The sequence below is a fragment of the Styela clava genome, chromosome 2 (assembly GCF_964204865.1).
Source record: "Styela clava chromosome 2, kaStyClav1.hap1.2, whole genome shotgun sequence".
NCBI lineage: Eukaryota > Metazoa > Chordata > Ascidiacea > Stolidobranchia > Styelidae > Styela > Styela clava.
The window spans coordinates 9,463,119-9,480,083 of record NC_135251.1 but is presented as its reverse complement, the minus strand read 5'-3'; the positions used below and the strand labels follow the sequence as shown (position 1 = coordinate 9,480,083).

General features: G+C 35.2%; 1 protein-coding gene across 3 annotated transcripts; it reads right to left on the bottom strand.

Annotated features, from left to right (window-relative positions):
- Window positions 1-6,392: 6,392 nt before the first annotated feature.
- On the bottom strand, window positions 6,393-16,386 carry LOC120336956 (uncharacterized). Of its 3 annotated transcripts, XR_013473447.1 has the most exons (6): window positions 16,289-16,386; window positions 14,659-14,778; window positions 14,086-14,208; window positions 13,876-13,977; window positions 6,954-7,076; window positions 6,393-6,563 (listed from the first exon to the last, which is right to left on the bottom strand). XR_013473447.1 is itself a non-coding variant. In XM_039404767.2 (5 exons), the coding sequence occupies exons 1-5, from the start codon at window positions 16,356-16,358 to the stop codon at window positions 6,394-6,396; spliced, it is 606 nt and encodes a 201-aa protein (XP_039260701.2). In that variant the 5' UTR covers window positions 16,359-16,386; the 3' UTR covers window position 6,393. The 3 variants fall into 3 exon arrangements, 1 of the variants encoding a protein (XP_039260701.2); XM_039404767.2 differs by lacking the exon at window positions 13,876-13,977; XR_013473445.1 differs by lacking the exons at window positions 6,393-6,563; window positions 6,954-7,076 and adding an exon at window positions 10,008-10,079.
- Between the last annotated feature and the right edge of the window lie 579 nt (window positions 16,387-16,965).

The window sequence follows — 16,965 nt, the reverse complement described above, 5'->3', positions numbered from 1 at the left end:
TAAATTTGAGTCAACAACCGAAACTATCGCAATTTCTAAATATTTGGAAATAAATAAAAAAAAGTTTGACGAGACCAGTGGGGTATGACATCACAATATATTTAAAACTATCATTATATTTTAGACTTTGAATTTTTAATTTGCTTAGTATTTCAATAACTCATGAGTCGTTATCATAAATCGCCAACCTGCCGCCCCTATTTCACTATTTTATTAAAAACTGCTTTAAATCAATAATTGACTTCTTCGGTTACAAAAATAGTGATTTTCTGCCTCGTACTACAATTACGGGTCTGTAACTTATCACACTGCCCAGTCCCGGAAGTCAAAATGAGTTCGACCATGACCCATGACACATCAGGGATCAGCAAAATGGTTGAGAAACAGCTGGTTAATGCGCAAGGTCTAGGATAATAGCGGATTTTCCGATGTTCATTAATTTGCAAATGGATCAGTTTCGTTGAAGGAGACATTCTTTTTGTCATACACAACTCCTTGGTTGCTTTTAGTATTGTATATGACGTCACATCCGTCTAAAAACATATTGCTTGCGTTCTTGAATATCGTATATTTGAACAGTTTTGGAAAATGACGCCTTTTAATCTCAGTCAAATTTTGTCGTTTTGTATATTTGATGAGACATTACCCAAAATGTATTGTACTCTTAATACTTTCTGAGAAAAATCAATAAAACAAACTGCGAACGGCGATACAAATTTGTTTCGAGTGTATAGACCGCTAGCTAGTTCAAATGGGCTATGTCTTAAACGACTAGAGTGTGGGTTGATAATCTAGCGACGGCTAAGTGTTCAATTTCTGAAATTTTTGATGAATATTCAAACATACGAGAGGTGCAATTCCATTCTCGGCGCTTTGACGGGTGTAGCAAATACATAGTAAAATTATCAAATCACAAAAATGACAATTACCAAACTCTTTTCTTCTCATCAATATTTTTTTGATTGGTCTGTTGATGTTAACTTCTAGTACAGAGTGTAAAGATTGGGTAGAACATGATGGAACAAAAATCATCGAGTTCTCACAAAAATATTCGCTACATACATAACAGTAGCTGCAAGACCATAACTTTATTTGAAGCCAAAGTGTGAAAACATATGGTAAAAATGGACCTTTGAATTTATTTTGCAGTTCCCAACTCAGACGAGTCTCCCCATTCACGATCTTAAAAATGCATGATCCTGTCAAAAGTAAAACGTGATATTTTTATGTACACTATAACGATATATTTTATCAAAAATTATATATGATGCAATACTATTGATTGTGATATCTTTTTGGCTTAATTCAGAAATTTTCTTATATTTTAGCATTATTCGTATTTGTAGTAGTAGCAAAGTTGATTGTGGCAAACACTGCCTGCAATTCAGTATTACAAAATCTGTCTAGTAATTATATTCGACACAAATCTTACCTAGAACGTTTTCCTCCGCAATCAAGCCACAGAGGATAGATATGAAGCTTCTAAAAGTGTTTGATGACGCAAAAAAATGCTTGGATATACAGTAAATGTATGTAAAAACTTTTGAAGATATTATATGGTAACTATTTTACAAGCTCAAACGAGTCTACTGGTTGATTTCAGGGTTACGAGTTTTTGACAGCTATACTTATTTCGGATAATAATCATCTTTGAAAAATCTGTCTGAATTAAATATGCAAACATCATGCGAAACGTAAAATAGTTATTATAACAATGAAATTATGGTACAAATACAAATGATCATAAATGGGTCCATCCAGGAGTGCTGATCAAGAGCTACAGCGGTGATTACAAGAAGGCAGTTACGTAAACACATGAAGATAACAGCTTAACCCAATGTCAACATCAGTGTGCCGTTATTTCTGGCATATACAATATACTGCTTTTCATGAGATAGCTTACGATACATGCCAAAAGCATACATGCATCTAACGGATATTGTTGTACAACACTACTTTGACCCATATTCCAAACCACCCACTAAATACAGGTCGGCGGTCCGTGCAAAATCAGCGAGTTCGCTCATCAGACAACGGACGTCAGACATTCTTACTCAGGGTCGGCCAACCTTTTTAATCGAAGAGCCACATGTAGTTCACTGATAATTGCACGGGCCACTTAACATAGATATGTTCTACTTTTGCTACACTGACTATAGGTTAATGAACAATCAAACAATACTCTCACACCAAACTTTCCCAATTATCAGAATAATGAAAATGTTGTTCCTCAACCATTGAGGGGGCGCCATCAGTGGTTATTCCCGAAAGATTCGCCAAGAATCATTTTTTTCACAGTTCGCAACAAATCAATGACTCCAGTCCGTACCCTTAATAGGGACAATGGCTGCAAGCTCTTCGATAATTTCAAATCATCATTAACTACCCGCAAGAATATCGCCAAGTTGCCATCTGAGCAGTAAACCTGATGTCAGTGCTTTCGCCAAGCGCCAAGGAATACGATGAAAAATTTCCCGATTTTGCAACTAAAGTTTCCGCTATAGATTTCCCAGGCTCTTCAACATGACGAGTTATTGTCTGTCTTGACGGGCTATATTTGCAAATACCTCTTTTATTTCCGGACGTAACACATTGGCAACCCGAACAATACATAGTATACAATCCTTCCATTGTTTTGCGATAGAAATTGATAAAGACCAAGATTGTAAGCGACTATGGCACCTTTATGTATCGATATCTCCTCCCAGTTGGTTTCGATTCAAAATTGCACCCATGGCTCGTTCGAAAGGTCTGGCAGAGCGCATTTCAGGAAAAGAAAGAAATCGTTTGTATCACATCTTTCAATTTACTCCATAACTCAATTTTCTTATTCAATTCTGAAAATTACAGCGCGGGCCACTCTAAATGCCAAGGGTTGGACGACCCTGTTCTAACTGATGCAGCTTCAAAACGTTATTCCCCCATTATCTTTTTGCAGTTGCAGCAAGTTTATTTTGTCATGTGGTAATTGGTTAGGGTCACCCCTTGTGCTATAAAAAAAAAACATGAGATATTCTTATTTCGCCCTATTATTTGGCTTCTTTTATAAAATATATAGTATAGTAAAAACGTCCGACCAGACATCATTCACTCTTACAATAATGCAGGGGCAATTTTGCTTGCCGTTTAATCTGTGCAATATTTCGGAATGAAGAATAATAAAAGCGACTGCCTTACCCTACAGGGCATACACCAAAACGTAGTTCATCCTTTATAGAGGTGCAGTTGCTGGCACCTTAGATATTAGCTAAAAAACAATTAGCATCATTTGCAGTCGCGGCAATTTAGTTTGTCTTTTTGTTATGAAAGATAACTAGATATCGATTCTATGCTTTATCAAACATAAGAACACTACAACCACTACTGTAAAAACACTAACAACACACCTTTAGAATGTTGTTACACCCATTTAACCTGAGATATATTTATAAATGTAGAATAGCAAACGCGACTGCATTATTCAACAACCAAACAAAGTTTACATTTCCTTATAGCGTAGTTGCAGAGAATTCTTTTACTTTGCACAATATTTCTAACATAGAACAGAAGAGACCATTAAATTTCACAAAATTAAACTGGATTCAACCATAGTAACTTTGCCGTTGCCGGATATTCAAATTATCTTTTCAGTTATTCTATTGCACATTATTACTTTATGTTACATCTATAAATAAGAAATCGTGCACCTACCCTCATTATGCAACAATCAATTCACCCTGTTGCCGACACAAAAATCCTACATAATATTTAGGTGCCATCGTTTAATTTGGGGGATTATTTCAAGTTTTTTTTTTTTTCGCAAAATCAAAAATTGTTACTTGGGAATCTCTTTTTCGTCAATTTTTCTGACAGGGTAAAAGTTTATAGTGCTCGAAACCAATGGGTGCCAAAAAGTTCTTCGCGAACAATTCGTGTCCATAAATCTTATTCAACAGACTTGTACAACATTACGTTGTACGACATCACTAATTTCATTGAAATTCTGAACCGCCCAAGTGAAATTTAAAGTTGTGGGAGACTGTAAATTAACGCGTCGCCTTACGTCACTGACGATTATTATTGTAGTCTATTTTTTCATCGATCTCTTCTACCATTCGCTATATTTATACACATACCAATAAAGAAAACGACTGCTTTAACGACTTTCCGCTTAAGATGCCGTTGCTGGTTCCAGTCTCCCCTCAAATTTTTAAATATTTAAATACTCAACATTAAAAATCAGAACTATTCGGCAATTGAAACTAGTTGTCTTTGACTATTATAAACTATCGATAACTAAATTTAAACAGACACCGGGTATCTAAATGATTGAGTATATATATCACTAAGATTATTGAACTTTATGCAATAATCTTGCACGAAAATATACAATTTCAAGCTTGACGCTTATAAGTATGAATGTGATCTACTTTGGGTTAGTATAGCATAGATATAGTAATTTATACATTAGGTTCGAAATAATCTTAGAAAGTTAGATTCGTGGTAAATTTGATTTTTCTCGCGCAAATTTATTTTAAAAATTTTGCGAGAATTGAAACATAATATTTCGATTTTGTTAGTGAACGGATATCACAGGCACAATACAGATTTCATAGATATATGTTCAGTTGTTCGACTTCTTCGTCTACTTGGATTTCTGTCGTGCCATTAAAATTCTTATGTAATATTCTTTGTCATCGAAATTTTTCTGACCTCATAGATGACATTATTACCTTGTTCTTGAACTGCATCTCTTTGTTTTATTTAATCATGGTCACACTATTGAATGAAGTATTTTCTCCCTGTCCACTTGTACTTTACTAAATGAACTGCGCCAGATCCAAAACCAGAATAATTAGTGCAAACCAAATTCTTTGCCATCTCAATGTGGAAAATAATCGCCATTTTTTATATACTACATACTTTGCAGTAAATTTTTTATTTTGAGAGTAAATATTTAGTAAAATTCTTTAAATAAAAGTGGGTATTGTGACGAAACTTTGATTTGCTTCATGTTTATATTACCTCGGTGTAATATGCGGTAGCGTGGCCATAGTTTCGACTAGTATCTCAGTCTGTGAACGTGGCGGAAAGCTTCGGAATGAATAACCAGTGCCATTATTAAAAAAATTCCCATTGATAGTAATTTATCACATCACTTAATGGTTTATTACCTTGATTTTATTTATTTATAAGTCAGAATTAGGAAATAATCATCACATCTAAAATCAAGATCATCATTACAAATTAACATCAACTTTCCAAATTTATCAACTACAATAAATTTACAATGAAAAACATTTAACAAGGAACAATATAGATATACAACGATGTATTTTTCTTATTTCCGCAATCCAACATTTTTATATCTAGGATTAAGTATGGTAGAATGAATATATTCGGAATCTACAAAAAAAAAAGTTTGTTAGCACGCCAATGTTAGCGTGAAACTAAATAAAAATATAAGTATTTTTTATATTTAAGCGTTATTTTGAATATTCACATTTCCTCATTAGAGATTGCAGACAGCTTTTGTGCTTGTATCTTTATTATTTTTAAAGTGAAGTTTAAGAGCACATTATCCACCATAAAACTCGAATTAAACATCTTGTCAGTCAAAAACAGTTGCACTAATAAAAATAACAACCAATTGTACTTGTTTTTGTAAATCTTCCATTATTTCAATATTTACGTTACATCCACCTATTTTAAACGTTTATTTTGAATAAAACATACTTTGGCTTTACCATCTGGTATTTGTAACATATTGCCAGCTCGTTATTTTTGAGGTAGGGTTCGGAACTTGAAATATTCTCGAAAGGGGAGGGGGGATAAAAATGTTTGATAACCATTGGTCTACATTGAAACATAAATAAAAAGCTTCTATAAATTTTGTTATATCTTACACTTAACCATCAAATGAAGCTACAGACCAGGCAAATAGGTCTATGTTGCTCTAACGACATAACGTATCAATTTACTCAAGCAGTTATCTGAGATTTTAATAAAACAAAAAATAATTATCAATTTTCACCAGATTACATTTTACCAGGTTACTATTTGTTTCTAGGTTTGCCATGCAAAAAAGTGTCTGATTCGGGTTGTTTTCATAGAGAGATATTTAACCAAATAAAACAAATATCATTTGAATTACAATTGAAAATTTTTTAGGGCATGTGTACTAGGATTAAATACAGATAAATCAAGCGTATGCCCACCCAAAAATAAAGACTTGTCAGCTCTGGGCATTACAGACATCGTTCGTAACTTTTTGTGCTAATCAATGAATTTAATTTTCAGCGGGCTGACCGACGTCACTGAAGAACATTCTTGGGCAAATTTTTTTTTTAAGGTATGTCGACTACTTGGATCAAAAAATATTAAAATAGATTGTCATATAACATTCGACATACCTTAGTGAAGGCCTGTTGTGTCGTATGGATTCGCCGGCCTTGTATTCGAATTTGGAAGCGAACCTCTGCGTGACCGTTTTCGGCAAATGCAGAAGCATATTCCAGTACAGCAGCATATTACAGTAACAATTGCAATTAATACCACACCAATTCCAGCAATCCACTCCTTACCTAAAGATAAAATAAAAGATTATTTATTTTACAACCTTCTATCAATAAATAATAATAAAACTTGAATACGTCGCGTAAGGGGTTGCTTGCTTCAAAAAAATATTATTCTAAATATTTTGCTGCAACAATAATAAACAATTTTGCAAATGCAACAATTTTTATAACAACATGAACAAAATACCAACATGAACAAAATAACAACACGATTCATATATACATTTTCATATGTACATAAGATCAAAAAAATTTGATACAACATTAAACGATCGCTAAATGGGACATACTCATTTTGGGACCTTGTTTATTTTTTGCTCGTGTTTTCGCAATTTTGTCAAAACTGGAATGTGTATTTTTTATTTTTTAGCATGTTGTTTAGTTATTACTCACGACCTTTAGAGCAGTTGTTGCCGTAGTTGCCTTGCATGAAATTGCATATGTAATATGGTTCCTGTCCTGGTGTATTGACACAGCTTCCTCCATTTCTACAATAATCTGGATGGTGCGAACAGAATTCTGAAATACCACATTTCAAAATTAATAATTATTGTCGCTATGATTTTCGAGAGTGAAAAATCTAAATAAAGGGATAGAACAAGGGTCCGCAACTACGGGGTCTGCCCTCTGCTCTGGGTCGCGAAACAAGTTAAATTTTCCATAAATATGAGCATCGCGTCTGTGTAGCGTATTTATGTATAACAACTTTATAAATCTCTGATTTTTATTATGAATGTTTCCCCGAGTATACACTTCCTTATTTACTGCCGTAACATTGGCCAATCAGTATAAGTGCAAAATTGAAGTAACAATAAACGTTTCAGAAGCGCTCGGATACTTTTGCCATTCAGACAGATTTTCATGGTTGTGAATATTATCTCGTTTTGTCGGTTTTTGCGTGTTATTTGTTAGATTTTATGTGTGTTTAGGTAAATATAAGTCCTAAACTTCTTGAAATAAGTACCAATAATTTTGAAATGGCAAAGTGTAAAGAGGAAGAATTCAAGAGATCAAAAGTCGAGGGAACATTCGTTACTTATGGTTCCTGTCCTGGTGTATTGACACAGCTTCCTCCATTTCTACAATAATCTGGATGGTGCGAACAGAATTCTGAAATACCACATTTCAAAATTAATAATTATTGTCGCTATGATTTTCGAGAGTGAAAAATCTAAATAAAGGGATAGAACAAGGGTCCGCAACTACGGGGTCTGCCCTCTGCTCTGGGTCGCGAAACAAGTTAAATTTTCCATAAATATGAGCATCGCGTCTGTGTAGCGTATTTATGTATAACAACTTTATAAATCTCTGATTTTTATTATGAATGTTTCCCCGAGTATAAACTTCCTTATTTACTGCCGTAACATTGGCCAATCAGTATAAGTGCAAAATTGAAGTAACAATAAACGTTTCAGAAGCGCTCGGATACTTTTGCCATTCAGACAGATTTTCATGGTTGTGAATATTATCTCGTTTTGTCGGTTTTTGCGTGTTATTTGTTAGATTTTATGTGTGTTTAGGTAAATATAAGTCCTAAACTTCTTGAAATAAGTACCAATAATTTTGAAATGGCAAAGTGTAAAGAGGAAGAATTCAGGCGGGGGAAGATAGACACACGGGGTTAGATGGACACTTTTTTTCAAATTGACCTATTGGCGACATCTTATGGGGCTTGGTTCTGCAAATGCCATTGCCGAGTTTGTTGCTAAGGAGGGAATTCGTTCTAGCCATTTCGGTTCAGCGCTTGGCGTAGTTCGTCAGTTGTGTAGCTTTCCACGTGGCTTGTGATTTTTGAAGGGTGAAAAAGGGGCATTTAGTAAGGACACGTTTATCTTGGAGGCACTATATGCTCATTTTCAGCGAAGGAACTCTGAATCGCGCGTTTGTTGGTAAGTTTATACTTACTGACAATGATTTAGGACTAACTGAGCGACTTGTGCCATCTAGCAGCTAACTATATCTTTCAGCATGTGATCATGTAAAAATGGGGGGGTTATGAGGGGGTAATAAATTTCTTGCGTTTTTCGGGCTTATATTTACTTTGACCGTTCAAACCCGTTCTTTGTGAATAAGATACCAGAAAGTCTTCTTTTTAATTTTGTTATTGCTTTTATCTGTCAAAACACTTCTTGGATAATCTCAATAATCTTATGAAATTATGGGGGGTGGCCATCTTACCCATATGTACTATCATGTTTTTCCAGATGCAAGTTTTGGATGCACGGGAAACAGAAAATCCTAAAGAATGCTGAGAAAATACCAAAGAATATCAAACAGAGGCAAATAACAAATAGAGACTACGATGTACCATCTCATGAGGTTAACACCACGACAGAGATAGAAAGTGTCACAAGTGAACCATGCTGCTCTGTGCTCTCTAACGATATTTTCAAGTAGAACTTCACCAGGAGTTCAGTTAGTTTCTGATAAAGTCAGTGATTCTTTAAGGCAAGAAAATAGCAGAGACCTGATAGCACCAGTTTATCATTTGAATATATTTGCCTCTTCCAGTAGCCACTCAGAGAGCCAAGAGGCAAAGAAAGCCACTCAGACAGGAATTAGAATGTTAACAAGTGAGAAATATGTGGCCGAACTGTCAGCACTCGCAGAAACAACGCCACCTAGCTCGTTCAGGAAAACTACAGCACTCGCAGAAACGATGTCATCTAGCTCGTCTAAGAAAGTTGCAGCTCCCAGGAAGAAAAAAGAAAATAAACGTAAGAATGAGCGACATGAAAGATATTGTTACAGTAACCTCTGTGCTGTCTGCAACGGCAATTTTTTTGACGACGAAGAGGACGAGGGATGGATTCAGTGCCAGAAATGCCAAAAGTGGCTTCACGATATTTGTGCCGGGATTTATGGAAAACACATTGTGTCCTTCCAATGTGATGACAGCTCTGCTTGAAGCTTTTTTGTATAAATATTTTCATTCGAATGTAAAATTCCATGACGATAGCTTTCATGCTATCCCAGATGTTCTTTTGGTGTTATGATTAAGATTTGTGTGAAAGTATGATCAAATAAAATTTGGCTGCTTTACTAGGTAGTGTTTTATCATACTTTCGTGAACAATTATATGGGTTCACAACTTCAAAAATTTAAGGGGTAAGATGGACATAGGGGGAATTTTCGAATGCCCCAAAAAATTTTCCAAATACATTGCTTATTTTGATATTCTGATAAGAAACAGAACGCAATACTAGTATTTTGATGCGATTTTATCACATGTCCGTCATATCCGACCATATGTCCAACTTCCCCGAATTTTTTTTTCGTTTGAAAACGTTTCTGCTGTTGCGATGGTTGGAGACCGGCGGACGCCGCCGAGTGGCTAAAGAGTTCAGCCCCTTATGTTTGTACTTGCAAAGTTTTAGGAATATTTGAAGAAAGGTTTTCGAAATATAGATAATTTTCAATAAGGGGGGCCATCATCCCCCGCCCTACTATATGGTTCCTGTCCTGGTGTATTGACACAGCTTCCTCCATTTCTACAATAATCTGGATGGTGCGAACAGAATTCTGAAATACCACATTTCAAAATTAATAATTATTGTCGCTATGATTTTCGAGAGTGAAAAATCTAAATAAAGGGATAGAACAAGGGTCCGCAACTACGGGGTCTGCCCTCTGCTCTGGGTCGCGAAACAAGTTAAATTTTCCATAAATATGAGCATCGCGTCTGTGTAGCGTATTTATGTATAACAACTTTATAAATCTCTGATTTTTATTATGAATGTTTCCCCGAGTATACACTTCCTTATTTACTGCCGTAACATTGGCCAATCAGTATAAGTGCAAAATTGAAGTAACAATAAACGTTTCAGAAGCGCTCGGATACTTTTGCCATTCAGACAGATTTTCATGGTTGTGAATATTATCTCGTTTTGTCGGTTTTTGCGTGTTATTTGTTAGATTTTATGTGTGTTTAGGTAAATATAAGTCCTAAACTTCTTGAAATAAGTACCAATAATTTTGAAATGGCAAAGTGTAAAGAGGAAGAATTCAAGAGATCAAAAGTCGAGGGAACATTCGTTACTTAATTGTTCGCATTGTTATATCCTACTACGTAGACTTTGGTTCTCAAAGTGCTCCGTACGGAGCCTCAGGACTCCGTTGAAGACACTTGGGACCTCCGCGAGATATTCGTTTACTTGAAAACTGCCCTCGACCCACTGCCCGACCTCCCTCAACCTTCCTATCCTCGACCCACTACGTTATCTCTATATCCTCGAACCACCGCTCTATCTCCCTCAACCTTTCTCTTCTCGACCTACTGCCCTATCTCCCTCAACCTACCTATCCTCGACCCACTGCCCTATCTGGCCCAACTTACCTATCTTTGACCCACGGCGCTATACTATTCAGTACCTGACCTATAACGGTGCTTTATTCACGACCCTATCGCCACACTGAACATTACTATATGCGAGCAACTTCCATGGGTTATACAGGTCGTGTATGCCAATGAGATGATTCAATCGTACGTCGACAAAACATGATTGACGGCATTCGTATATGTAGACTGGAATCCCAAATGGTAAACAATAACCATAATTGGCAGTTTAAAAATGTGTTAATAATTGGGCTACTTATGGTTTCTTGTTGGTAATGACGGTTTTCTAAATTTTAACAAGCCGTTTTATGCCCCTAATAATTCGCCATTTTGTAAGTCTTGTGACAGTATGATGCTCATCTGGAATAAGCAATAGTGCTCTGGTCCGTATAAAGTATTTTTCTTCAACATTTTATAGTAAAAGCGATGCCAAAGATTACGTACGATCTGCGTCCTTTGCAACTTCATTAAGTTGCAGATAAGATAAGCTCAATTTTGGAACTATACGCTGAATTAAAGGGCAGTTGGCAACGCTAGCTACGACAAAACATTTCATGGCCTAAAAATAGCTTGGAAGGGATTGCACTCACTGAGCGACTTATATTTTTGACTGTTTTTGACTTTTCAGCCTTCTCAGTCACAGAAAAGAAATTTGTATATACAGCATGATATGGCAGAACATTCGTTGAAAAAGACCAAGCGTGCAAATATTTGATTATTTCCTCATCGTTTTGCCTTGCACGGAAATACAGGCGACATTGAATGAGTTCCTGAAAATAAACTCAGATATGTCGATATCGAATGGCCTGTTAAAATTTTAAAAACAGTGACTCTAAACCCGATGCCATCACTAGCCTAATTAGTAGCACATTTTTAAGCCACTAATTATGGGTATTGATTACCAATTGAGATTCCAGCCTACATTTACAAATGCTGTCAATCATGTTATGTCGACGTACGATCGAATCACTTCATTGGCATACTCGACCAGTATAACACATGGAAGTTGGTCGCAAGATGGTAAAGTTCATTTTGACGATCGAGTCGTGATTATAGCGCCGTTAGGTTAAGTACTGAGTGGTATAGCGTCGTGGGTCGAAGATTAGTTAGTTGAGGGAGGCCGGACAGTGGGTCGGGGGTGGGAAGTTTGAGGCAGATAGTGCAGGATCGAGGATAGAAAAGTTGAAGGAAATAGAGCAATGGTTCGAGGATAAAAAATAGAAGGGGATAGGACGGTTGTGGGAAATAGGACAGTGGTTCAAGGATACGAAAGTTGAGGGAGATAAGGAGGTGGGTCGAGGAGGGGATAGTTGAGGGATGTGGACAGTTGGCCGAGGCGATGGAGACAGGGCAGCGGATCGAGAATAGGAAAGTTGAGAAATATAGGGCAGTGGGTCGAAGATTTGAGTTGGGATGACTGTATAACTTCACTGGCTCCAAAGTCTAAATCAGAGGTCGGCAAACTTTTGTCGTTCGCGGGCCATAAATAAAGGTTGCAAGTCATTGGCGGGCCGCACGTATTTTAGAAAGTTAAAAACCAAAGGAATGGCCAATGAATCACATTTTACCCAGAAATTCCAAGCAGTGCGCGAAGACTGATCATTTGAATATTTTCAGCGTCATTAAACCATTTGCGCTCAGCATCAACTTTTTTACGTTCTGTTGCCATTTCTCCAATTATAATCAATTATAGGCTCAATAAACGAGTGATTGTGAAGTATATATATACTTGTTAGGTTATAGTATAATTTAGTTTCTCAAAACAAATTTGTCACGTAAAAAATATATTCGTCAATAAAGCTAGCTGTTTTGTTAATTTAATTCAGTGAAGCGCCGCGGGCCGAATCCATTTTACTGTGTCGGCCGATATTTGTCCCATCACTGCATCTAGAAATCACTGATATATTTATGCATAGACCGAATTCGATATGAAGGTATCAAATATAATTGGCTTCATAACTGCAATTTCTCGCTTAACTACGAAACATTGCGATAATCCTAAGTGCTGAAAGAGCAACTCAAAAATACGATTTCAATTCATTCATTGCTAGTAGACGGTTTAACAAGTATTTCATGGTTGCCGTAGTATATTAGACAACTCAAAGGCGAGCAATGATGAAATACTAATTAAATTGAATTGATATGACAAGACATTTTAAATTCTCGGGTCGGCCATGGATTGAGCGATATGTGTTGCTCGGGAATTTTCTTTTCTGAACCCCCTCCATTTTAGAAAATCATGGCTGCTGCGCCCTTAGTTATAGATAATGTTATATTTGAATCACTACCACATTTCGACATCACCATCGTCAAATTTTATTAGTGACTGTAATGCTTCTTCACAGATACAAAATTAACTAAGTCAGTTTTTAAGTGAACGAATAGCTCGCGGAGCCCTGAGGATCCGTACGGAGCACTTATAGCAGTGGGGATCAACGACCGACAAAAGACTCATCTTCTCACCCTCATCGGATAGAAATACATCAATCCAACCATACATATAAGCGGAATAACAGCGAATAATGTATAAAGATTGGTTTCACGTGTATCTTACAGCAAAGCATCCAAAATTCATTAAAAAACCAATACATTTTCCCCCGCTTTTCAGCCTTTTCAAAATACAATTACAGATCAAGGCTAGAGGTAGAAAAATATCTTCGAGTTGCCGTCTCCCAAATTAAACCTCGATTTGATATGTTGTGTATTATACACAAAGCTTATAATTTGCATTAGTCATAATAAACGCTATTATTCACAATTTTATGTGATAAGTTTCATATAATTTTGTGCAAGTAAAATGCTAGTGTCGACAATAGTCTTAAAATCGATAACTATTTACATGTTTACCAAATGCTTGGGTCGCTAGAGGTTAGAAAATTTTTTTTTGGGTCGCGCTAAAAAGTAGTTGCGGACCCCTGGTATAGAATCAAGCTTAAAAATCCCCATTGCGCATTTTAATTATTCTTGTCTGCTAGTACTTACACAATAGTATCATGAATTATTCGGATATCCGTTCAGTGAATTTTTGGTTACGAAGTGCTCAATTTAGGTCATCTTTGTGACTGTTGTTTGAACTTTCCATCCCTAAGAAACGTTTATGTGAGAAGAAGTTTTACTAAACACATTTTAAATTATTTTACCGCATTAGTTGAACAAAAAAAAAATACGAGATCTTGGTCAAGAAATACTCACTGTCGCTGGAGCACGAGGCGCTGTAGAAACCCGCCATGCACTTGCAGATATAAAATGAATAAAGTATTGAATTCACACAAGTTCCTCGGTTTCGGCAGGGATTAGGGTTGTTTGAACAGTATTCTGAATTTGCAAATGACAAGGTATATATAACAAGTAATATTAAATCGATTTGCAAAAAAAGCAAAAATACAGAATAGGAAAAAAGAATTGATTTGAAACTTTCGTCATGAATAAAACATTCAAAATGCATATGTTAAGATATAACTTTTGGTAATATTGTTGGCCTAGGAGTTTAGGTTAAGAGCTGTAATAAAGAGAATATTCATAATAATCCTATATGGATTGTGCTTCTATAACCACAAATGATGCCTTTTGAGGTCTATATATCTCTATCATATCATTTACGACTCATACATATAATCAAACTAATGAACTGAAAATTAGTTCTACAACAACTAAATCTTATCGACTCAATGTCCATTATGTTTTTACCAAGAAAACTATTGCATATATAATGCAAATTATAATATTCGTGACATTGAACACATTATGCGGAATTCTGGTATTTACCATTGCTAGAGCGGGTATCGTCGAAGTAGCCATCACATCTATAAAATGAATAAATTCTTGATGTATTCTCGCAGCTTCCTCCGTTTTGGCAGGGATTAGGATTGCAGTATTCTGAAATGACTAATAGTGAGAATAACTGTTTCTATGTTTGCTCGAAAACCATATATAGTTTAAAATATGCTGGAACTCAATAGTATTGTATTTTAAAGTAAACATACTGATTCACGTATTGGTATAAAGCCCCAACACACATTGTATCACGTTACATATGCATATGTCTATAGGTATTATTAGATATTGTAACAAAAAATGGACCTACATATCCTCTAGTATTTAGCTAAGTGATTCTCAAACTTTGACCCTAATCCTCCCTTCGACTAATTTGGAACTTTTTATTTCTCCCTTACTATGCATAAAACTACTTTATTTAGTCGACAGAAGAAAGACAGAAAACTTTGTGCTATTACAATTCATATGATGCGTCATGAAAACACACATTTGAACAAACTGCGGATTGGATATTCATTCTATAACGTCATAATTTTGTCAATAATCCAATCAGACGACTTTTGCAAGTTTTCACTTGAATCTTTTTTTAAACTCGTCGGAGTTGCAATTTTGAGTTCTACGAAACCGGAATAATTAAAGACTTTTAATGATGAAAAAAGTATTTAAAATTTCTTACTAAAACTCAAACAAAATTAATTTATTGCCATTATTTACAGTTTACAAACGAGGCTTGCATACATTGAAGTTTTTAATAATGAAGTTTTTAAATACTTTTAATTTGGAAAAAGTATTTAAAATTTCTTACTAAAACTCCAACAGAATTAATTTGTTGCCATTATTTACAGGATACAAAGGAAGGCTTGCATACATTTAAGTTTCGATTTTATCAAAATTTTCTTTTATATGGGTTAGAATCAAATCTCCAAAGCCATGATTAAAACCGAATTCGCTGCAAATTGGGAGAAAGAATCTGCTTTGAGGGCATACGCAAACGTTGTTTCGTTCGTTTCCAGTAAATAATATGCAAGTGTCTTATATTCTATTAGGTTTTGAACTTATTGCATTTTTTGTGTTAGCTCAAGTTTTCGGTTTTCAGTAAATATGCGCTACGATGCTAAATATCAAGTAATCTATTTTGTCTAGCGATTGATTAAAAAGAAGAATACTCATAATACGTTCAACTACTACATTCTTATTTTCTCTCTTGCATTATGATCGTATTATAGTTTATCTTTTATTATAGTATTTATATTACTATCTCGTTCAAGCATCATTGTTACAAATACCACTCGCGAATGCGAAGTAGAAAGTAAACAAGGAGGAAGAACCTGTAGTTTAATACACAACACCCAAATACCGTCATTGTTGATGATTGAAGAATTGTTCCTTTGTAGAGCTTTGTTGGCACTGAACGGCATACGAAGTGTCGCAAAGAAATGTGTGTCATGTAAACTAAGTGTTGTTTGCGCGTCACAAAAAAATCTATACAAACATTCATTAAGTTTCAGGGCGTCTTCTGGTTATTTGTCTAACCAACTTTTGTTTGGGCATGATTACTTTTTGATACTTACCAGCATTGTGTAACAACACTTAGTGATAACAAACTGTAAATATTTCTTACCTTGCGAAAATCCACATGAAGTAAAATGAGCTACAATAGCTACGACCACTACAAATTTATTCCATTCCATTATTTTATAAAACTAATTTACAAATTTATTCCAAAAATCTGTAAAAAATAGGAAATAAAAAGAAATATATTGTATGTAGACACAGTTTCATACAGTTGAAAATGAGTAACTATTTAGATTTTAGAATATACGTCAATATCTTAAACCTGTAAAATTACAAAATGAAAACACTAAACTTCTTGTAAATAAAATAAATTAATTTTCAAAAACATTAATATCAATATTTAGAGATAAATGTAAGATAATAAAAGTAGCATGCTATGTAGGCTAACCATCCGCTACAATATGAAGTTTATCTCTAACTGTCATTTTTCACTCACGTCTCACTGTTGCAATTAGTCAACTTCGACAAAGATTTATTTACTTGTAACTTTATTTATACGGTGTACTTGCTACCGCGTGCTAATTAAACAAAATAAATTTGAAAAATCGACCTTCTCCAAATATGTCCTTTGAACAGATCGCAACATTGATTGGTAAAACGTCAGGATGGCAAAGGAAGTACAGAAAGTGAATACCATGTAAACCAATGTATATATATATACAATTTCATCAAATTAGGGGAAAGGCGCCGTCGGCTGGATTCGAACCTGCGCGGGCAGAGCCC